The 24850-nt window shown below is 44.6% G+C and overlaps 1 protein-coding gene across 1 annotated transcript in view; it reads right to left on the bottom strand.

Moving 5' to 3' along the window:
- Cdkl4 (cyclin dependent kinase like 4) overlaps positions 1–24850 on the bottom strand; it is a 38973-nt gene that overhangs the window by 9786 nt on the left and 4337 nt on the right. The window contains exons 2-6 of the mRNA XM_051163961.1: positions 18767–18981; positions 15686–15807; positions 7909–7981; positions 4847–4937; positions 858–1055 (exon numbers count right to left, since the gene is read on the bottom strand). Of these exons, the coding sequence (XP_051019918.1) occupies positions 858–1055; positions 4847–4937; positions 7909–7981; positions 15686–15807; positions 18767–18934 (652 nt within the window). The 5' untranslated portion in view covers positions 18935–18981. The remainder of the gene's footprint in view (positions 1–857; positions 1056–4846; positions 4938–7908; positions 7982–15685; positions 15808–18766; positions 18982–24850) is intronic.

Below are 24850 nucleotides of genomic sequence, written 5' to 3'. Positions count from 1 at the left end.
ACCCAGAACCACCAGCCCAGGGGTGGCACCGCCCACCCGTTGAGGTCTAGGACCTCCCCCGTCGATCACTAATGGGAAAAAATGCCTTCTAGCTGGATCTCATGAAGTCTTTTCCTCCACTGAGGCACCTTCCTCTCTGATGACTCTAACTTGTGTCAAGCTGACACACAAACCCAGCCAGTGCCCATACATACATACATACATACGGATGTATATCATAATAACAAAAAAAGCAGGCTATCAACAACTTAAGTGGGGGGCATGGGAGAGGTTGGAGGGAGCAAAGGAAGGGATAAATGTGATATAATTCTATTTCAATTAACAGCATATTAAGAAAATAATGAAAGATTAATTTAGACAGAAGTAGTTATTTTACTTATGTGTATGTTGAGGGGAGGGACACAGACATGCATGGAGGGGCAGAGGTGTTGAGTCCCCTGCAGCTGGAGTTACAGGCGGTTATGAGCCACCTGATTCCAGGCGCTGGAAACCAAACTTGGGTCCTCTGCAAGAGCTGTCATGCTCTTAACCCCTGAGCCATCTCTCCAGACTACAAGTATAGTTTGTTTTTTCTCCTTAAAACGCTATACAAATGAATCACGTTAATATCACTTTAAATGTTGGCTGCCATTTAGAACAGGAAATAATATCAGACTTACTGGATTTTCTTGGCAAGGCCTCTGCAGACTCAGTGCTGGTGCTGTGTGTTCAGAGAGGGTTGGGATTCCGCTACAACTGAGAGCCCAGAGACCTTCCCTGCAGAGCCTTAGAGGAGCAATGGGCTTCTTGCTTTCATTATAGTATCTACCATAAGGGTGGCCATCACAAACACGTGAGCTGCAAAGAGCAATTCATACCCAGCGTTCTGATGATCAGGTAAAGTTGGTCCACATCCGATTTTCCTGGCCAGAGTGGCTGACCCGTCAGGAGCTCTGCAAAAACACAGCCGACAGCCCAAATGTCCACGGAGGAACCGTATTTCGTGTCTCCCACGAGAAGTTCAGGGGCTCGGTACCACCTGGTGGCAACGTAGTCTGTGTAGGAATCTCCAGGAACTGCAATGGAGTGAGGCAAGCAGATGAGACGACGTCATCATCTCCTGGCCCTCAGCACCTCTGACCCACTCCCCAGGGTAGCTGGGACAGCAGCTCAGTCAGAGGTGGGAATCCTGTTGATGCTGAGCCAAGGCCTCAGGGAGCACCAAGCTGAAGAGCTGGAAGAATTGTCCCAGGCACGTGAGAGGGTTTCTGTCATGCCACTTAAGTCTAAGTTAAGCCCATTTCTAATTTTTAAAATACATTAAATTTTTTTTTTATTACATTCATGTTCTGCTTACATGCATGTCTGTGTGGGGATGTCAGGTCCCCTAGAACTGGAGTTACAGAGACAGTTGTGAGCTGTCATGTGGGTGCTGGGAATTGAACCCAGGTTCTTTGGAAGAGCAGCAAGTGCTCTGAAGTCCCAGTCTGAGGTAGCTGTGAATTTGACCTTGTTTGGAAATAAGTTTTTTTCAGATGTTGAGTCACAGTGAGGCCATGGTAGGGTGAAGTGGGATGGGCCCTGAACTCAGGGACTGATAGTGGGGGGGGGGGAATGTCTACATGCATGAGTGTGTGTAGCCAAAGCTTTGGCTCAGGTGTCATTCCTCAGGTCACTCCCCCCTTTGTTTTGTTGTGTTTTGTTTAAAAGACAGGGTCCTGTGTATCCCATGTTGTCCTTGAACCCCTAATGGCGCTGCCTCTACCTTCCAACATTGAGACTAGAGGGGAGCCACACATATGTAGCACTTAGTGTGTGTTAGGCAGACACTCTAGCATCTGAGCTACATCCCTAAACCTTACCTTGATTTGAGACTAGGCTGGCCAGCCACTAAAGCCTCAAGGATCTCTTGTCTCTGCCTCCGCAGCACCAATGTCACAAATAATCACACAACATGACATCTAGATTTTTTTAAAAATGTGGGTTCTGGGGATTGAACCCATATCCTCAACATTTGTACAGAGAACACTTAACCACTATGTGTGTGTGTGTGTGTGTGTGTGTGTGTGTGTGTGTGTATAAACCCCTAGTCCAGGGACTGGTATTCTTACAAGGTGGCGCCCCTCAGGGGCATAGAGACAGATAGACAACATTGTAAGTTAGAGTAGACGCTGAGGGATGGGATGTGGCTGCCTAGGGAGGCATTGCACAGCCTTAGGTGCAGGAAGGAGCGCCCCCTGGAGCCTCCAGGACCAAGAAAGATTGGATTCTGCTGCTTTCAGCCTCATAGGTTGTGGCTGTTCACTTGGGCGGCCACAGAGACCACTACAGGGGTGCACCCAGTGACTTTCCAGGTCTACGCTCATTTTCCAGGATTACTGTGACAGTTTGGTTTGTCTCCTTGGACCATGAGTCATGCCTGTGTGACAGAGAGATGATGGAGAGCTGGGGGAAGTCTCTCTGGTCAGACATGTACTACCTCCGTGAGGGTTGTACTGTCTATGGTCAGATGGGCAGAACCCAATCCCATGATGGTACAAGAGCCAGAAGATCCTGGGATCCCAATTTTTCTCCTCTAAGGCTAGAGGGAAGTTGATATGACAATTCCAATGGGCCTTTAGGTGACAAGAGTCACATGTGAGTTTTGAACAAACTCCAAATGTACCAAAGAAAAAATGGTAAAATAGTGGCTTATAGAAACCAGGGGATGGGTACCTCTCTGATTTTTTAAAAAAATAGGTCTGGGCCAGTGAGACAGCTCAGTGGGTCCAGGTGCTTGCCACCGACCTTGACCACCTAAATTCTATCTTTGGGAACTACATGATAGTAGCAGAAAACCCACTCTGGCAGGTTGCTGGAGTGTACACACACTAAATACGTTTTGTTTTTTTTTTTTTTTTTTTGAGACAGGGTCTCTTCATGTAGCCCTGTCTTTCTTGGAATGCACTCTGTAGACCAGTCTGGCCTCAAACCCACAGAGCTCTACTTGTCACTGCCTCCCAATTGCTGGGATTAAAGGTGTGAGCCACCATGCCAGGCAATTGTGTGCTTTGTTTGTTCGAGACTGGATCTTACTATGTAGCCCTGGCTGGCCTCAAACTCATGGAGATCTGCCTGTCTCCCCCTCTTAAGCTCAGAATTACTATGTGGCTTGAGACAGCTAATGCTGGCCTTGGAGGCTGAATAATGCGGCTTCATCTGTACACGTGTGGACATACAGGTGTGTGTGATACACTCAGGTGGCAATGCTCCTTAGCAAGGGACATGCAGACAGCAGTTAGACCACCACAGAAGACAGCTTAGAATCCAGGGGTTGCAGCTCACCAATCAGTCGTCTCCACAGCAAGAACAAAAAACAACCTTGACCATCCATGGCTCGTTCATAAAATTACGTAACTTTTTTTTTTTTTTTTTTTTTGAGACAGGGTCTTGTGTAGCTCAGGCTGGCTCAAACACCCTATGTAGTCTAGGATGACCCTGAACTTCTGATCCTCCTCTCTCAGCCTCCTAAAGTGCTGGAATTACAACTATGTTCCTCCACGCCCAGTTTATGCAGGGCTACTTGCATGCTGGCAATTGAGCCTGAGTCCTAGCTAGCCCTTTGTGCTGTGCATTTCCTGGGTAATTGCACTCGCAGTGCTTGTATAGCTTCAACTTGCTTCTTTGCTTATGGTGTCTTGGAGATTTCCTTTCTTTTTAAATGTGGTATGTGTGTATGAGTGTCTGTATGCTGCGTGTGTATGCACAAGTGTGTGGGTCAGAAGGCAGCCTCAGGTATGCGTCCTCAGCTTCCTTGCTTGAGGCAGTCTGGTTTTCTGCTGCATCCTCGAGGCTGCATGCCTGGGAGTTTCTGGAGCTTCGGCTATCTCCGTTTCCCATCTCATCACGGGAATGCTAGGCTTACACATGCACGCTGCGCATTCAGCTCTTAGGCCTCTGGGAATTTGGATTTTAGGCCTCAGACTGCAGGACAAGGCTTTACCCTAAGCCGTCTCTCAAGTCTCTGGACATTTCCTAGTGACCCTGAAGCCCGTGACCATCATCTCTAACCAGGGCTGCTTGTGCCACAGGATGACCACACTTACTACATAGCTCATGGCTTAGGAGCATTGCCCGGCTTGTCCCTTTCTCTTTTCAGCCACAGGACAGGGTCTTTACTGCTCTACAGCACAAGGCACAGCAGCCTCAGGGAAACTCGGCCAGTTTTGTTTCAGCCTAACCCTTCCTCTTCAGGTCTCTCTGGGTACCACTGGAGTGCTGAGGGTGTTCACATCCATACCCCAGTAAAGTGCGTGTTGCTAGCATAGGCCCTGCACCTTCGATTAAGGTTTAGGCTTAGGGAGAAATGGTTCTCCCTGCATCCTCTGGCCCCTCACTGCCTGGAATGAGGGACTCGTTCCTAGCACTGTCTCTGAATCCTGGTGGCTCTTTAATTTCCAGCTGACTCGCACAGTCTCACCAGCTCTGTGAAGCTTTTCCAATCACTCACGCCTATGTTGCGATCTCTCTCCAGGGAGCCATCTGCTCCCTCACTTTAGTGCTTTATGGCCAAACCATCTTGTCTTAACTCTTTCATCTCGTTTACTTTAGGTTATAAGTGCCTGCAGAGCAGAAATGCGTCTTACGATTCCTTTCCACCCCTGTGGGGCTAAGCACACAAAGATGTCATCCGATAAATTCTAGCTGAATGGAGAAGAGCTGAATTTTCAACTGACTGAAAGGCTAAAATGAGATTCTCCCCCCCTCTTTGAATAACAAGACATTTAGCATCTATCAATTAGCTTAAGTAAGAAGACAAATGACATCAATTTCTAGTCATCTGAATTACAGGAAATAGGTAAAAAAAAAAAAAAAGAAATGTACTTACTTAGGATTCGTGCGAATCCAAAGTCACAAATCTTTATCATTCCTTGCTTGGTTATTAGGATGTTTTCAGGTTTCACATCCCGATGAGTACACTGTAAGGTGATATTTGATTAATTATCTGAGCTGTCAAAATGACAAAGAACCAATTGTACCTATTAGTCTAAATGGTGGAATCATAGCTTACAACTGAAAAACAGATATCTCCTTACTTTTCTAGAAATATTGAAATTATTCATTTCATGTATGAATCTCATCAAAAGAAAAACTTTAAATGTCAGTATATTATCAAAGACATTAAAACTATGATTGTTAGCTGGGCAGTGGTGGTACAAACCTTTAATCTCAGCATTAGGAAGGCAGTGGCAGGGGGATCTCTGTGAGTTTGAGGATAGCCTGATCTACAGAGTGAGTTCTGGGACAGCCAGGGCTACAGAGAAAAACCCTTTCTCAAAAACCAAAACCAAAACAAAAAAGTATAATGTTACACACATACATAATTCTGGGTTTTGTGATTCAACTTATACTTTCAGATTCTTAGAAAAGGTCAAGTTGAATAGAATCAACATGTTGCTTTTCATCCCACAGAGACATAACGCTCAGCTAAAGCCAAAGCACTAATAGGCACAGGTTTTTAAAATAATTTTTTTAATGTGTATGGCTATTTTCCCTGCATACCACATTGCATGCCTAGTACCTGAAGAGGCAAGAAAAAGGCAACTGAATCTTATAGAACTGGGGCTATATTTGGTTGTAAGCCAGCAAGTGTGTGCTGGGAATTGAACTTGGGTCCTCCAGAAGAGTAACCAGTATGCCTGATCACTGAGTCATCTCTCCAGCTTTGTTAGGATGGTTTTTAAAGGTGGACGTGGTAGCACACTCCTTTAATCCTAGCACTCCAGGAGGCAAAGACAGGCTGATCTCTATGTGTTCAAGGCCAGCCTAGTCTACAAAGGGAGCCCAGGACAGCCAAAGCTATACAGAGAAACACTGTCTCAAAAAAAAAAAAAAAAAGATTTACCACAAGTGTTTTTGTTTTTTACATGTACACATTACTGAAACAATGTCTGAGGCTGACTCTTCTTTATCTCTTTGATGCTTAATATGGACCTCTTATTAAAAAAAAAGATGTGCAATAAATATCCATTGAATAACCAGATAGGTAGGTGGATGGATTATTCAGTCATACAACCTGATTGTAACTAAATAATTATTGTAGCTTGGTGCAATTGACATGGCATCCCCACCTAGAAAAACGTATCCTCTACCCTGACTTCAAAATACTGCAAACTTCTCCTTAACAATCTATGGCTACTGTTAAAAATAGATAATTTCGGGGGGGGGGGGGGGAGAGAGATGTGGGATGGAATTTCTAGACAAATTTACCTCCCCTTTCCCCAGGATGAAAATCTTCTGAACGGAAAACAAACAAACAAACAAACAAACCCCCCCCCCCAAAAAAAAGAAAAGGAAATCTTTCGAACATGCTTTTCTCACACCCCTATGTTCCTTTCTTCAAAAGATCCAGAATTATGAATCTTGGGAAAAACTTCCCTCTCTTCCATTCCTCCTAAGAAATGAAAGCCTTTACTTTCTTCTAATGGAAACTTCAGTGGCTTTTTTTTTAAACTAAAGAGAGTGTCCATAAGTATAGATATTTAGTTCCCAATCTTGAATTTTTGTTTCCAGCGATCCCAGACTACCGTGTAGACATTCTGCTGGCACTGGAACTGCCCATATGGTACTTTGAGTTGGTGCCTTGGCACACTCAGCACCCACTCAGAAGGTCTAGAGATAGTTTATAAAATTTCCAATTCTAGCAAAAGCACCAGAAGCCAACTGGAGAGAGCTCTCACTAGCCCGAAGTGGGAGAGAAAAACGACTGAGCACAAAAGAGAAAGTCAACTGCAGCTGCGTGTATAAACTCCTGTACATGAATATTACATGCGTGTGCATACCCCAAACCAAACCAACTCAACACACACACACACACACACACACACACACACACACACACACACACACACGCACATATGCGCATGCGCCAAACCAATCCAACATGAACGCACGCACACACCACACGCATGTATGCGCATAACCAACCCAACTTGAACTCAGGCACACACCATACGTACATATGCACATGCGCCCAAACCAACCTAACATGAACGCGCGCACACACACAACTCTCGCGTATGCGCATGCCCCAAACCAACGCAAATGCACGCACGCACGCACGCACGCACGGACGCACGCACGCACGCACGCACGCGCATGCCCTCAAACTAAGCCGACATAAACGCGCGCTCATGCACGTACGCAAGCACGAACATAGGCACGCAAGCGCACATGTGAGGACGCGCATGAATGTGCCTCCAAAATCAACCCAATACGTACACACGCAGTGCGTGCTTACTCAAGGACACACGCACATGCGTGTGCACCTAAACCAACCTAAAACATGTACATGTACACACATGTTCATGCAAGCACGCAAGGACATGCATGTGTGTGATCCAACCCACCCTAACACACACGCACACACATACACGTGCAAGGACATGTATGCATGTGACCTGAAACCAACCCAACATGCACACACGTGCACCCTAAAACACACTAGCACACGCATGCACACACAAGTGCAAGTGCCCCCAAAGCAACCCAACACCCATATGCGAATCTACAAGCGTACCCCAAAACATAAAAAACCCTCCCCCCCCCACAAAACACACACATGTGCCCCACAACCAACCCAAAAACCCTACAGTAAGAATAAAACCCAACCAAGTGCCATGATGGGTCAGGCTATAGAAAAGATAAAAAATTGCTTTAATCCAATGCAAACAATTTTAGGAATCATTAATCTGTGGTGGAAGGAAACATTAAATCCACACAAACTTGAACTTGCAAAACTATCAGTAGCTTGATTCTCATAGCTAGGAGAAGAGCCATGCGTGAAGCTGCCTCCCCTCACATGTCACTTGCTTTGATTTTAGTCTTCTGGTTCTTTCCATCAGCAGAATCATTGCAGAGAACTTCCTAGTGTGAACACGTTCTACTTACATTATGTTTATGGCAGAAGTTCAGGGCTTGAAGGGTTTGCCACAGTACACTTTTGATAACTCCATCAGGAACTCTGCAGAGAAAAAAAACAAAAAACAAAAAACAAAAACAGAAACGAAAGCTCCTGGGGGTAGGTGGGTCCCAAATTATTTACATGCTTGTTGTGCCTGCTTGTATGTTTATGCACCATATAGATGCCTGGTATCCTTCACGTGGGTGCTGGGACCTGAATTCAGGTGTTCTGGAAGAGCAGCCTGTGCTCTGAACCACTGAGCCATCTCTCAGACCATGCTTTGTATAAAGTATGTGTAATACAAATATGTGTGTTGGTCTATGCTTTTGTATGTTAATATGGGCAGCGAGCCTCTTGTCTCTGCCTCTCATTTTGCCTTGTGCACACTGGGATTGCAGGTAACCACTACTGGGGTGTGTTTTATGTGGGTTCTGGGAACTGAAGGGTCACATTTGTGTAGCATGGCTGCACATTCAGGCAACTCCTGGTTTTCTGTTTGCCCCTCTGTTGTTTTTCATTTGTTTGTTTTTGTTTGTGTGTGTGTGTGTGTGTGTGTGTGTGTTTCTCTCCCCATTTACTTTTTGCCTTTTCATTTGAAAACATAGGCTCATATATTTCAAATATTAAAAGGGACAAATAACATCTTCTAACACCTGCTTGGCCACCCACTTAGTCTTTCTACTTCACCCCTGTTTATTTCAGGGACATTTTTTGTGCACTGAGGTATTATTGATGCCAACATGTTGTTTCTAGAATGCTCCCAGAGTATCTGCATCTTTCCATCTGATGATAAGTACGCAACTACCTTCTTGTTTCACTTCTGTTTGTTTGTTTTCATTTGTTCATTTGTTCATTCATTCTTTCTTTCATTTTTTGGACAGGATCTTACTGTGTAGCCTTAGTTGACCTGGGACACACTCTATAGACCAGGCTGGCCTCGAACTCACAGAAATCTGTCTGCCTCTGCCTCCTGAGTGCTGGGATTAGAGCTGTGTGCCACCACACCTACCCTTCCGCCTCTTCCTCTTATCTTCTTCTTTTCTCTTAGCTTTTTCCCCTCCTCCCCCTCTTCTAATTATTAAATGGGGCAGAGGGAGCATGTGCCAGGGTGCTCATGTGGCTGTCAGAGGAAAATTTGTTGGAGGCAGTTCTCCCGTCCTGTGAGCCCAGGCCCTTTGTCAGGCATAGGGCCAAGTGCCTCCCATGCTGGGCCAGCTCACCTGCTCCATAACTTTATTCTTGAGATCCATCCAAATGCTGCATGTCTGGAGCCAGTGGTTATATCTGATCCATCACACAAAATGGTCATGGGAAGGGGAGAATTAAGGTCCACTTTAATGGGAGGGAAATGGTAAACTTGGAAGAATCTTCTAAACCTTTTGGTGGGAAACAGTAAAGCAGGCACCACAGTAAAGCTGTGTGTGAAGGGCACACAGCTCGCACCAGGGAGGGGTCGACACCCAATGGGGAGTCCAGGGAGAAAAAAGGTCATGTAAGAACGGGAGGAGGGGGAGACCTGGTGGCACTCAGAGGAAGGACAGCAGGTTGCCAAGAAGAGACTTGATACTCTATGAGCATATACAGGGGAGGTAATCCCCCTCAGTCACAGTCATAGGGGAGGGGAATAATGGGAAAATGGGGGGGGGGGGGGGAAGAATGGGAGGATACAAGGGATGGGATAAACATTGAGATGTAACAAGAATAAATTAATAATTTAAAAAAAAAGAACGGGAGGCTCTGAGCTTCCTGTCCCTGGCAGAACCAGCCTTCTGCATGGGGAGCACTGACAAGTGTCCTTGCTGGTTCTCATTTTCACTGGGGAACAGAGGAGCTGGGCAGCTTCTGTCTGGGGACATTCTTCTTCTTTAGGCCCCAATCTCTGTAAGTCACAGCAACCACGTTCCATTTAACTCTGGGTGCCTTTCGTCACTGTCCTACTGTGCCATCACATTTACATACTGCCAAGCAAGTTACCCTAAGGAAGGCTGTACCCATCACACGCCCACCGAACATCTGTGCAGACACATCTCTGTGCCCTCATCTGTGTGCCAACACTTGGTTTTTGCCAATGCTATGTTCTCCTACTGGTGGATAAAATGCTATCTCATTTTGATTATTTTTTTTTGTCATTCCTTAATTTTTAGTGATTAATAATCTCACATAATGGCTCTGGGAATACAGCCTGTCTAGTATGCCTGGAGCCATTCTTGAGTTTGAGCCCAAGAACCAAATAAAACCAGGTATGGAAGGACACATATGTAGTCTTGGCACTTAGGAGACAGAGGCAGGAGGATCAAAGTTGAAGTTTATTCTCAGTTAATAACAAGACGGTGGCTAGCCTCAAATTAAATATTCATGTGATTACTGGGCACTACACTCCCTCCTTTGTATATTTCCATTTCATTCTTTTTATTCTCTCTTTTCCTTATTATTTTATGGAGTGTGTACATGTGTTTTTGTATGTGCATGGGTGTGTGTCTCTGTGAGTGTATGTGTGTGTGTACAAGTGTGCATGTGCATAAGGTAGTTCAAGGTTGAGATCAGGAATCCTCTTTGATTGTTTTACCTTGAAGCAGTCTCTTAATCAAACCAAGATTTCTCTGATATGGCTAACCTCCACCTCTGCCTTCTGATGCAGGAATTACAGGTAGGTTGTGATATGTACATGGGTTTCTAGAGATCCAAACTCTGGTCCACAGGCATGTACGTCAAGTGCATAACTATTGAGTCGGTTCCCCAGTCCCCACTCTCCATTTTGGATTTGTCTGTTTCTCCTCCCCCTCTCCCTCCCCCTTTCTCCCCCTCCTCCCCTTCCTCGTCCCCCTCCTCCTCCTCCCTCTGCCTCTCCTGCTGCTGCTCCTCTTTCTCCTCTTTTTCTTCCCATTTGCAGGTGCTTTTGCTTTTTGGGTTTTTTAATTTAATTTTTAATTTTTATTTTTTGTGCTTTTGTTTTTTATAATTTATTTTTCTTACACAATGTGTGTGTGTATATACGTATACATACACATAAGATCATTTAGATAATATGTCTCTGATTATCCTCACTTCCTTTCCACTTCTTTCCACCAGATTGCCCTTGTAATTTGTCTTGTTGTTGTTGTTAGGTTGCTAGCACTGGTCTCTATTCTCTTAGCAGCTCCCTGCTCAGTGTGTACTGCTCTGCTGTGGACACTGCAGAGCTCTTCTTGGTATGCCGCTCATCTTTGCAACTCTGCCGATGCACGCGGGACTGACATTTTCATATTTTTGAAAACCAGAGAAACAGAGGTTTAATTTTTATATTTGAAACTTAAATTATCTTTTAATCTACTTCTTTTGGGTGCATTGTGTGTACACATGTGAGTATGCATGCAGACAACTTGAATGAGTGGGCTCTCCTCCTACCACGTGGACCCCTGGCTTGAACGCAGGTCATCAGTTATGGCCCTACGGACAGGTACTACCCCGTGAGGCTGCTCTACACAGAAAAATGAATGTAGGGGTGAGTTTCCTCAGAGCAGTTCCTTTCCTTAGGTCATATGATTAAAGCGACATTGTCCTTGACAGTCAGGTATTTGGTGGCAACCTTTGACTACAGTCATAATTGCAAATATTGTGAGAGACTTCATTCTCAATGTAAGTCCTTTCCCATATGAAATATGTATTAGTCTCCCATACTTCATTTTGTCATAAGTTTTATCCATGTCTACTTTCCCCTAGACAAACCTATGATACCAGCTTTTCTTTTTTATGAAGTGGAAAGGTGATCACAGCCATCCTGGCCACAAAGAGGCAGGCTGCTCAAACTCAAATCCCACTATGCTACTTCCTACTTTTATAGCCCTGGAGAGTTATGGAGGCTTCTACTTTCTCCTATGTGAAAGTGGAATAACACCCCCAAATTCACCGAGAAAGCCACTACCCAAGTGCTTGGGCTTAACCTCCACTTGCATTCAAGAGATGAAGGTCTGAGGTCAGATGAAGCCAGTAGAGATGGCCGCGACCCAAGCACAGTGACCAGAGGTCCCAGAGTAGAAGACTGTGTGTGTGTGTGTGGGGGGGGGGTTGGTCTGATGCTATATATACTAATGCTAATTACCGGGCCCCCAGGATCTGGCTGCCGCCTAGGCGAGTGCATGCTCACGTGCACCAAGGGATGCTGTATAAAACTTTGCTCGCCAATATTCTCTGATTGGTTAAATAACGTAGCTGACAGCCTACAGCTGGGCAGAAGGGACGTAGGTGTTGCTTAGGTTCTCAGGCTTGGGGTCAGATGGGGACCACGAGAGGAGACGGAGGAGGAGGAGAAGCAGGAGGGAAGGGCTGGCCTGATGGAACAGAAGCAGCCTAGGCAGGAATACTTATGGCAAGCAACTTGGGGTGTGTATCTAGGAAATAAAAGAATAGTTTAGAGGGTTGATACTGCCCAGTTACGGTGCCTTAAAGCTTTTATAAATCCAAGATGTCTCTGTCTCAATCATTTGGGAACTAGCTGGGGTAGAAAAGCCTGCTAGAGCCTGATATCAATCACAACAGAAGATGCTCTAGGGTGAGAAAGACTCAGAAGTGTGTCTGGGTGGGGGGACGTAAGGCAGCAGCCAGAAGCTGTAGAGTCCTGCAGAACCTGGACTCTGCTTTAAGTTCACAGCCACGGAAAGGAACCAAGCAAGAAGCGATATGGTGCAGAGAGGGTTCTAGGGAATAAAGTGAGTATAGGGAATGAATCAGAAAGCTGATCTAGCAACCCAGGCAATGCAGAGGAGGGTGAGAGTGGCTTCAGCCCTCAGGGAGAGACAGGCACAGGCACTAGTGACTGCAAACAGACAGAGGACACTGGGTAGGCATCCAGAGACTCCAGGTGAGGGGAACTGGGGGACAAGGCAGGCATGAAAGTTCAGAAACGTCTCAGAACCCTGACTGCTAAACATTGTTAATGAGAAACCAAGCAGAGCTAATTCAGTAGGGGCACCGGTTGTCAAACAGGAGCTTCAAAGACTTCTTGCTGGAATGCCATGCCTATGCCCAGTTAGCTCAGACTCTAAGGAGGCAGAGTCCACTGCTGGAAGAACACCACACACTAGACATGAGTCACATTGACCTTGCAGAGGTGATGGAACCGTGGAGAATGCCAACTGGCAGTGCCAGGGCCAGACAGCGAGAGCACTCCAATGCCATTCTGCCACAGGCAGCAGTTTTCAAAGCATTACGGAGTGAAATAAAACCCTCAGTGGAAAGCAATCAATAGTTGGTGTTTAAATGTTATGCTTCAGTTGAGTGTAAGGACAAATACTGAAAGGAATGCTGAAAAGCTTAAAGTGAAGGCCAGCCATCTCAGCTCAAGACTGAGATGCCAAGTCTCACGTCCAGGTGAGTTGAGCTATCCGGCTCAGAAACTGCAGCCTTGGTCACCTGAAGATGATGCTGACCTTACAGTTTGTGTGTGTGTGTGTGTGTGTGTGTGTAAGAGAGATGCATCTGTAGGCATTTGTGTATGTGCCTTCATGTGTGTACATATGTGTGCATGTGTTGAAGGCCAGAGGTTGGTTTCTTGGGGTCTTCTATACACCTAATTATTATTTTTTAATGATTTATTTTTAAATTTCAATAAAATAAGTCATTATTTAATTTTCACATGTGCATGTCCATGTGTGTGTGTGTGCACTCAAGTGTGTGTCCCTATGGAGGCTAGAGGTGTCAGATTCCCCGGAACTGGAGTTACATAATGAGCCTCCTGGTATGTGTGCTGGGAATCAAACTCAGGTCCTCTGGATGAGCGGTACATGTTCTAAACAACAGAGTCATCTCTCCAACGCTATTTATTTTTGAGACAGGGTCTCTCACTAAGCCTGGAGCTAGCTCACTGACTTGCCTCGAGTAGCTGGCCAGTTCCAGGGATCTCTCTGACTCAACTGTCCCAGCACTGAGATTACAGGTGTGTACATCCACTCCTAACTTTATATGGGGTTAGGAGAAAAAGAAGATAAACCTAAACGTGGGCACGGACTTGTCGAGAGAGTCATGTTTTAGCCCCCCAATTCTTTACTCTTGGAAAATCAGGTCAGCCCCACTATTTTCTGTTTTAAATAACGATTTTTGGGTATTTGTATGTGTATTTTTGCCCTTATCTGAATATTTCCCTGACACGCATTTCTCCAAATGAAATTTTGTGGTCAGAGCATGAAAGCAGCTTTAAGCTGTTCATGCACATCGTCAAACGATCCGCATAGTTACATTCTTTCTGGGTGGAGAAGGCCTGCACACCTGCTTTGTTTGGGGGTGGGCTTCAAATAGAGCCCCTGTGCCTTGCACGTGCCATCCTTTTGAAAACATTTGAGGCAGGGTGTTGACTAAATTGCTCAGGTTAACCTTGAACTTGTAACCTGCCTGTCTCAGCCTCTCTAGTATATTACAACACCCATCTTACCCAATTTTAAAAATTACTAATTGTGGTAATAGCTCATTCAAATTTTTTTTCAGTTTTATTCATGGTTTTTTGTTTTTGTTTTTGATTAAGAAATCTTCAAAACTTCTGTGATTTAAACATTGTTGACCATTCTCCTGCACCTCCCGCCCCCCTTTTTTTTTTCTTTAAAAAACTTTCTTTTATGTTGCAAGATATTTAATCACATTGTGAACCCTGAGTTTGTATACTGAAAATACCTGTTTTATAGTTGTGGTGTGCTTAGCCCTAGCACACACCTTTAATCTAAGAGCTTTATGTAAACAGGATTAAATAAAGTCAACCATAGGTCGAGAGGTAGAATAACCAACCAGTTGACATTGAGTGAACATAGGAAAAAAAAGTGTGTGTGAGAGGAAGTCTGGAGGACAGATGGAGCAACGCACAGGAAGTAGAAAGGAGGGACATTCAGCTTGAAGGGTTTTTAAGACAACACTGCGAAGGATGGGGTTTTTTTTTTCCTTCTGAGATGTGGCTGAGTAGGAAGGTCAGCTGGGTGCTTTCTCTGCCTTTCTGAGGTAGCAGGTTTTCACCCCAGCATCTGCCTCTTGAGTCTTTATTGGTAAAATTGAACATTTGGGATTTTGCTTAAAGACAGCAGCTCTAACTTTTCAAGTTTAAAAAATATCCTATTGGCATTCTAATTAAAATGTGCTACAAAAATTGATGAGACAACATGTTTATAGCTTTTCTATCAAAAAACACACGCTTATTTAAATAACACCCTTTAATAATCTCAGTCAGGTTTGTGGTTGTCTTTTTTTCTTTTTTAAAAAGATTTTATTTTCTGTGTTTGAGTGTTTACCCACATGTATGTATATGTGCAACATGTGCAGGGATAGAAAAGGGCATCAAATCCCCTGGAACTGGAGTTACAGGTGGTTGTGAGCTGCCATGTGCTGGGAACTGAACCTGGGTCCTCGGCAAGAGCAGGAGGAGGGTGCTCTCTGGCCCCAATAGTGCTTTTATTTAAGCTCTGACTCCCTGGTGAGTTATATGATTAGGTTTCCTCATACTGAGCTGTGGCCTCTCCTTGAGGTCGAATGGTCCTGTGTATGCTTTCCCCTCAAGCTACCCTGGGATTTATACTCACGGCCATTTGTTGACTCTTTGGGCACATCCTGGCCTGAAGCTGGAGGGTGCTGGGCCAGTGTATGGGGATAGATGGGGTGTGGGGTGGGAGTGTGTGTGGGGACCTCAGGATAGATGGGGTATGGAGTATGGGGTGGGGGTGCGTGGGGAACTGGGGCCGTGATTCTCTATACGGGGCTGCCCATAGAACAAAAGAGAACTGGCCAGAGAATTCCAGTTCCTCGGTCACTTACCCATTCGGGTTTCTCTCCAGCTCATGTAACAGTGTGTGATCGCAGTACTCAAATACCAGGTGCATCTTCCTCTTTCTTCGGAACACCTCGATGAGGTTCACAAGGTTTGGGTGTTTCAACTGCTGCAAAAGAATCGAAGCGCACAGCTTAGTGGTGTGTTTTCCCTCACAGCTCTCCCCAGATCTGCTGCGATGCTGAGAGAAAAAGGCCCCTTGTATCACTCCATTTCCTGGGCAGAAGCTTTGTTTTTCTTTTAGTGTGTGTGTTGTTGGTGTATGTGTGTATGTGTAGGGTGAGTGTGTGTGTGTGCGCACATGCGTGTGCATGTGGCAGATAGAGGTTGACATCAGGTATTCTCCTAAATTCTCCCCCCCTTTAACATTTTTATTACTAATTATTACATGTGTGTCTGAGTGCATAGGCATACACACACACAGACATGTGTAATGTCACATGTGTGGAGATCAGATGACAACCTGTGGGGACCAATTGTCTCCTTCTATCACTTACCTCCCAGGGATTGGACTCAGGTTGTCAGAGTTGGCTGCAAGGGTCTTTACCCGCTGCGCCCTCTTGTCTCCTCCCCTCATCCTTTACTTTTTAAGACAGGCTCTCTCACTGAGATCCAGCACTTACCAGCTCAGCTAGGCTGGCTGTCCGGCAAGCCCTAGGTCTCTTCCCATCTCTGCCTTCCCAGAAATGGGCTTATAGGCACACGCCCTTGAGCGCAGTATTTCACACGGGCGCTGGGGATCCAAACCGGGGTCCTCATGGCTGTGCAACAAGCATTTATTGGCTGAGCAACTTCTCCAGCCTCTAGGACAGCGCTTTGCTACGGTGTTTCCTATGATACTGTGCTTTTACGGCTACAGAAACTTCAAGGTGGAATAAATTTAATATTTGTAACAAGTAAGTAATGATAGTAGCTATACTGTTAAACTCCCTCTGATAATATCAAAGTGTGAACAGTGCGCTAATGTGAGACCACTGTGCAGTGTATGAAAACTAGGAACCTACCATTCATAACACAAATGAAGAATCATTACGCAAAAGACTATACATCTACATACCTTATTCAGTACCCCTTGTTCAATATTTTAAGCTGAAATTAAAATGCAGATGAAGTCATTCTATCCCTAGAGGGCCTATAAAACTCTTAGTATAGATGGCCATACAACAGGTAAAACCAGTACAATTATGGGCAGACTACCATACGTGGCTGCTCTGCCTGTGTGTGCTGAGGGAGACCAAACAGGCCAGCGTAGATACCAGGACACGGCTGAGAGTGGTGAGGTGTGACCTCACAGGGAACCAGGGCAAAAACTATAAGCCAGGAGGTCCCTGGGAAAACCAGGACACATGACCTCACCTTCTTGTAACCCCTTTTCCTTGTTGTATATGTAGTAGACAAATCAAATTTCCATCACACACACACACACACCCCTATGAGTAAAACAACAACAAAATCACCTGACAACTGCTGGGGAAATGAGAATCTATTCTACATGGGAAATGTGTCCAGAGCCCCAAATCAGCCTGCACTCTATATACCCACTGGCTGAAAGAGCCGAAGGTCAAAGGGTGGCAGGGGTGGTTTCACAAGAGAGTCAGCTGCTTTGTGCTCTAGTGAAACCACGGCTTTGGAAGCCAGGCGGCTTTCCTGCCAGGCGGACAAGGGGTTTACAGACGCTGCGGCCAAGTTGAACCTGGCCAAACTGTCTGTGGGCAGGCCTGCGACTCACAGCTACTTAGCGGATGATGTTGACCTAGCCTGCACTGTGGTCGCCTGAAGTGAAACAGGCAATTTGAGGAGGAACAGGAGGAGGAGGAGGAGGAGGCCGATGGAAGGTAAATAGGAGGAGAGTGTGAGGAATATGAACAGGGATGGAGCAACAGCAAGGGGCAGGACACAGCGTGTTCTGACTCGTCACTAGACACCTCACGGAAGCTTGGCTACTTTGCACCTTAGGGCTCACCCTCAGATTGGAGCTGTTTTAACTCAGAAGTTAAACAAACAGGCAAAACCCTAAGCATTAAGTTTATCTGAAGACCAGGGAGAGTGAGGGAAAAGGTTAAGAGCATTTTGAAATTTTTTGATCTTCCACTCCGAGTGCCCAAGCAGGCTGGTTCCCTAGAGCCCTCTGCTGGCCAAGTGGTAAGAGCGAACCTTTTTTTAAAAAAATCAAATTATATTTTAAATGAACTGGAGATATATTGGGGAAAACTTCTGCATATGATATTTGAAAAGGAGAAATAATATAATTATCCTTTACCTTTATAAGCTGAAATTCCATTAAAAATAACAGAAGCTACTTAGAAAATGAATGTTGGCTGTGTGTTCTTCAAACCCCAGGGTCAAACCCTAACTCATGATGTCTCCACCTCTGGGAGCTTGTTAGAAATGAGGCACTTCGGGGCTCATCCCAAATCCCGCCACCCCCAAACTCTGCATTTCAGTAGGTCCCTAGGGCTTCCCATGGATGGTCACATTGGAGAGGTGCATGCCAGGCTTTACAGCGCTAAACAATGGAAGGAGTTTTAGGCTAGGCAAACATTTCCACTGAGAACACGTGAAATTTCCACACCGAGTTCCATCAAAGTGAAAACAGTGGCAACCGGGTACATGGCTGGGTGATACTTAGGGGCCGGGCGAATCCACGTTGATACCTGCAGGGGCGCTGGGGGCACTGGGAGGCTCTCTCTGCCGGGAAGTGCCCTTGTAGTTTTGTTGATTGGTTGGCAAAGTGTGTGTAGGGGCAATGTCCAGAAGACGGCCAGGCAGGAGGGCGGTTGGTAAACAGTAGGGTCAGGACACTTGGGATAGCGGGGATGTTTCCCAATCATGGATGCGGTGTACAAAGTGCCAAGTGCTTCCACCTACCCGCTATGCTCACACACGCAGATAAAATCTAAGAGGCCAAAGTCCCACTCGGTTTCCCAAAGTTGCTGATCCCCAGGGATTTAAGTCCCACAGAAGAGAAATCTGACTTTTGAAGAGTCTCGGCCATTTTAGTAGGCCCGTTTCACCCCATGCCTTCCTTGTGAGTGCAGATGTCCGCTCACCCGCAGAGCGTGACCTACCTTCAGCATACGTATTTCTCGCAGTGCTATTTTCTTAACCACAGGGTCGTCCTCGGATTCTGTGAACTTTTTGATTGCTACTACTTGTCCAGAGGACTTGTTTCTGCATTTGAACACAACTCCGTAAGACCCTTCTCCAATCTTAGCTAGTTTTTCATACTTTTCCATTTCGGTTAAAGCGGCCTAAGGTAGCGTTCTTGATTGCAGCATTGCCCCTGGAAAACAAAAACAATACTTATTGTTCAAGCTACACAGGACAGTGTCCTCACAGTTTGTTCTAACAGTTTGCCTGGGTTGCCAATGGTTTATTTCCACCCTTTAATCTTTGCTTTCTATGTACAGTAGAAGTGAACACCAGAGTGGTATTTGGTTAGCCCAGCTCTCTCTAGTCTAGATATTTCAAGGCCTGCGGGACTCACTTCCGATGGTGGCTTTGTGTTGACCACAGGTCAGTGAAAACAACACGGAGGAACGGCCTTTACCCAATATATTGCTTTTATTTTCCTGGAGCAAACGATTAAAATACAAGGCTGTAAAACGCAGCCGAAGGGAAGGACTTTTATAGTCTGGAATATGGTGTTTGCCTTCCTAACTCACCGGAACCCTGCAGCAAAGGGGAAGAACTGTGCAACAAAACAGTACAAAACTCTACAGCGCCACCTGGTGGACAGAAGAGTGAAAACCATGGTCTCTGTACAATGCCGCTTCTCTCAGGATACCAACCATTTCCTTGAAATGTTTAGACTACATTTATCATCATCATTGTGTGTATATGATATAAATGTGGATGTGTGTTTCATATGATTATGAGATGTGTATAGGAAGCGGTATATGTCATATGGATCTGACAGCGAGAGTGTGATGGTCAGAGGACAACTTGTGTCAGTCCTCTCTTGCCACGTGGGCCTGAGATCGTAATCCAGGTTGCAAAACTTGCCTGGCAAATGCCTTTATAACCTGATCCTCCCTGCGGGTCAAGCCACCATATCTTTTCTCTTTTTCTTTCTTTTTTCCCCATTTTCTTTTGTTTTTGTTTGGGTTTTTGTTTTATCTTATTGTTAGACAGAGCTTTTCTGCGTAACCCTGGAACTTACTTAGTAGACCAGGCTGGCCTCAAACTCACAGAGACCCTGAGTGCTGGGATTAAAGACCTACGACAACACACCCGGCAAGGCATCATTTCTTGTTCTTAGCTTTTACTTGTATTGGGGTGACCAATTCTTAGACTCTCGTAAAGAAAATAATTACAGTAATACATCAACAAGGAGGTCACATCTTTTTGTTTGTTTTGGTTTTTCGAGACAGGGTTTCTCTGTGTAGCCTTGGCTGTCCTGGAGTCGCTTTGTAGACCAGGATGGCCTCGAACTCACAGATTCACCTGTCTCTGCCTCCCTGAGTGCTGGGATTAAAGGCATGTACTACCACACCCGGCTTGAGGTCACATTTTCTAATTCTTCTCCAATAGTTCCATATCCACAGGGACTTCCACGAAAATACTCGATCACATTTTCATTATCTTTCACATTATTTATGCTTATAATTGTGACCAGATTAAATATCCAATGAGAGATAAGGCCAAGATGATTAAATAAATCAGGGTAGGAATTAACATTATAAAATTTGTAATTAGCCTTAAAAATCCCACCCATTTATCCAGCAAAATTGTGTGTGCGTATAATCTAATAATAGTAACTATAGGAGCTAACGCTGACATAGCATTGCTTATTTACACAATGTCTGCATAAACACTCTAGCGCTATTTTATCCAATTGTACAGATGAAAAACCTGAAGCACAGTGAAGCTGGTACAGATTTAGAATGAGTCTTTAGGGTTCCCCAAACTGAAATCATACTGCCCTACCTCGAGGTTAATTCATAACAATGCACTCTTTGAAAATCTGTTTTATTTGGGTCTTGGTAGTAATAATATTAAGTGGAGGAGCTAACCATTTAAAAAATTTCTCATGTTACCAATAAATATACACTTGATGATTATTAATATTCAGTCTATTTTATCCATAGGCTATCTAAATGGAGAGAGACATGATCTGTCCTTACTTGATACATAAAAAGATACACTAGGGCCCGCACTGTGACTCAGTTGGCAGAATGCTTGCCTAACATGGTGGAAGCTCTGGGTTTGATTGCATGGTAGGGTATATCTGTAATCCCAGAATTGGAGAAAGGCAGAGGCAGGATGGTCAGAAAGTTTAAGGCCACCTTTAGATACAAGCCAGTCTGGGATTGATGAGACTTTCTCTCAGAACACACACACACACACACACACACACACACACACACACACACACACACACAGTCATGGGAGCATGTGCATACAGACACCCTAATAGCCTCTTGGAAGGCTGAGGTGGGAAGATGAGAAATCAAAAGCCAGTACAGGCTATACAGTGAGACACTGTGTCAAAAAATAAATAAAATAAAATAAGAAAGAAAAGAAAGAAAGAGCAGAATAGAGCCAGGCACGGTGGCGCATGCCTTTAATCCCAGCAGTCAGGAGGCAGAGGCAGGCAGTTTGAGGGCAGCCTGGCCTACAAAGTGAGTGTAGGACAGCCAGGGCTCTGTTACACAGAGAAATCCTGTCTGGAAAAATCAAAAACCAACAACAAAACAACAGAATTATAGTATGGAAAATAATGTTCAGTTGGGTAAACGATTACTAATATAGTGTTTTTTCAATTTTATTATTTTTTAAATAGTGGATTCGAATTCCTATTAAAGGGGAAAATAAACACACACACACACACACACACACACACACACACACACACACACACACACACACACACACACACACACACACACACACACACACACACACACACACACACACACACACACACACACACACACACCCCAGGGAGAAATCTGTGACAGATTAAGTCCTGGAAACTTTATTGTATACATTGTATCTTTTACAGGGGTATCATTAACTTAAAGGTGGCTTGCATACATTTGCCTGGAAAGAGGAGAAAGTACAAATTAGCTTTAGAAGGTTATCAGTATAAACCTTTATGTATACATTATTGTACCTAGCTACCGGGGAAAACCTGTTTTCTTTCTTTTTGTTTTTGTTTTGGAGAACCTTATATATACAGCGTCTTAGGTTGGCCTCACACTCACTATGTAGCTGAGGATGATGTTGAACTTGGAATTCTGTCTTGCTCTCTTGAATGCTGGAGTTGTTGGTGTATACCGTGGTACCTGACTTTTTAATTGAGCAGCTTTAGTCCATGCTCTGTTTCCTCAGTTCCCTCTAGGTAAGCTATTCCATATAGTGATTGAATTATCTGCACCACCTGCTTTTGTCCAGCAGGTTTTTCAACAGTGACTGATTCCTCAACTGATCAGATCTCTGACACATCCACCAACTGCTGATTGTAATAAAATAAAGCTCCGGCTGGGCGTGGCGGTGCACACTTTTAACCCCAGTGCAGAGGCAGAGAGACAGAGAGACAGAGAGACAGAGAGACAGAGAGACAGAGGTAGAGGCGCCTCTGAGTTTCAGGTCAGTCTGATCTATATAGGAAATCCAGGCTAGTCAGGACTACATACTGAGATCAGTCTTAAATAAATAAATAGATAGATAGATAGATAGATAAACAAACTAATTAATTTAAAAGATAGTGCTTTATAGAATTTCTCAATATAATCTTTCCTTCTACAGGGAATGCGGAACATATTTCCAAAGGCATTCGATAGAGGAGGCAGGGGTTCCACAAAGGGCGTTCGGCATCTAACTCCTGTTTACTTTCTTGGTTTCTAGATTCAGTGATCCCCGCTCTCCCACCTGTGTTCCTAGCCAGATCTCCACATACACAGCACGGGCGTCTCTACACGAGTGGACAGGGACATCCTGACACATGTATGTTCTACAGTGATGCCTGCTCTGCCCTCTGACCCTCTGTTCATATCTGAGGCTCACAAGCATACTCCGTATTACACGGAAATGACTTCCTAAGACACGCGTGGAGGGAAAACTTAGAGATGACCACGGATAATTGTAGGCATAAGGTTATTGTGTAGCTTAAATGCTGATTTCTGTACCCACCATACGTGGTCCCAAGCTTTGTTCTGAGAATCTAAATGTGTAAACTCCGCTCCCCCATTGTCCTTCTGATATGTCAATAAAGCAGCTTCCAGCCAATCAATGAGCAGAGGAGAGAATAGGGCTGGACTTCCTGCCAGCCCAGGGTAGGAGGAGCTAGGAGAAAGATTAGGAGGAAGGAGCTGGCTCTGAGGAAAGGCCCGAAGGGCAAGTCTCCCTGGATGTTTGCTGGAGTAAGACAACAGCATGGAGGGTTAAGAACAGACTTAAACTGCTCAACGTTAGGCTGTGAAGCTTTGTGTTAGAAATCAATTATTTGTGTGATAGCCGGGTTAAGACATAAGCCAAGAAAAACAAGCACTGTTTTATAGAACTAACTTCAACAGATAATGACACTGTATAATGTGATCTTTTTGTAAACAACGCACAGAGCTATATCAATCAGCCAGGGCACACAAACCGCTTGCACGCAACGGCTTCAACGAAACACATGGACTCCAAAAGCAACTCAGCAAGGAAAGCCCAACTCTGAAAGAGGTGTCTCTCGAACCCCCCCTTTGTAAGAGTCTGTCTGGAAGAATGCCGGGGGCACGAGGAGGATACTCACCATCAAGTACCTGTGCACTGACAGCTACACTCTTTGGAGCGAGGAGAGAAGAGAGATGGGACAGGCATCCATTAGAGGCTGACAAGTGAAGGGAAAGGGAACAAGTGGGGCACAGGTGGGATTAAAAAAATTTTTTTTTTACAAATGACTTTTTATTTATTTATACAGTATTCTGCCTGCATGCCAGAAGAGGGTACCAGACTTCATTATAGATGGCTGTGAGCCACCACGTGGTTGCTGGGAATTGAACTCAGGACTCTTACCCTCTGAGCCATCTCTCTAGCCCCTGGTATTTTTAAAATAAGATAATGGCCAAAATTTTTTTAGATATAGTGAAGAACATTGGTCTACACTTTCAAAAAGTTCAATACATTACGAAAAAAAAAAAAAAAGGCAAAGATACAGGTAGGATAAACATGAGACTCATTCTGTCCTCCTGGACCCACTGCTGTAAGCCACAGACACCATGGGGAAAACAGGAGAGCCAGCTGTTTGATAGCTGATCAGGAAACAACATGGAAATGACCCAAACAAAGGCTGGCCCTCTGAAAAGATCCGCCAGACTGATGGACCTTGAGAGGGACTGATTAAGAAACAAACAAATGTATCCTTCAGACATTTTTAAAAATGAAAGAGAACAAGCTGGGCATGGTGGAGTAGGCTTTTAGTCCCAGCACTTGGGAGGCAGAGGCTGGCAGATCTCTGTGAGTTCGAGGCCAGCCTGGTCTACAAAGGGAGTCCAGGACAGCCAAGATTATACAGAGAAACCCTGTCTTGAAAAACTAGGAAGAGAAAGACACACACACACACACACACACACACACACACACACACACACACAGAGAGAGAGAGAGAGAGAGAGAGAGAGAGAGAGAGAGAGAGAGAGCGGAGAGCGAGCGAGAGAGCATTCATGCATTGAGAGAGAGAAATACAATTTAAAGAGAACATTAGAACTATATTTTGGGGACCAAAATAGTCAAGTTCGACAAATACCTAGAAAGACAAAAATACTCAAAGAGAAATAGAAATCTGTCTATATAGAAAGCAAATTCACAATTACAAATCTACCTGCAGAGAAAAGCCTAGGATGAGATAGATGGCTCATAGATAAATTCCACCAAATATTCAAAGGATAATCAGTACAAATACAACTTTTCCTAAATATTCCTAAAGAGAAAGAAATTTTTCCAGAGGGCCAATATCATCCTGGTTAAAATAAAATCAGACAAAAAAAATCACTATGCACATGAGAACACACAACAAAACAACTACCAAACCAACTACAGACACACATGAAAAGGATTATATGACGTGGGCACATGGAATTTACCTCAGAAATGCAAGGTTGGTTTAATATCTGAAAATCAATTGTGTTAAAAAACAAAACAAAACAAAAAAAGAAAACCAGTGA

Source organism: Acomys russatus, chromosome 1, assembly GCF_903995435.1.
Source record: "Acomys russatus chromosome 1, mAcoRus1.1, whole genome shotgun sequence".
Taxonomy (NCBI): domain Eukaryota; kingdom Metazoa; phylum Chordata; class Mammalia; order Rodentia; family Muridae; genus Acomys; species Acomys russatus.
Note: the sequence above shows the minus strand (reverse complement) of the source record. Positions and strands in the feature narration are given on the sequence as shown.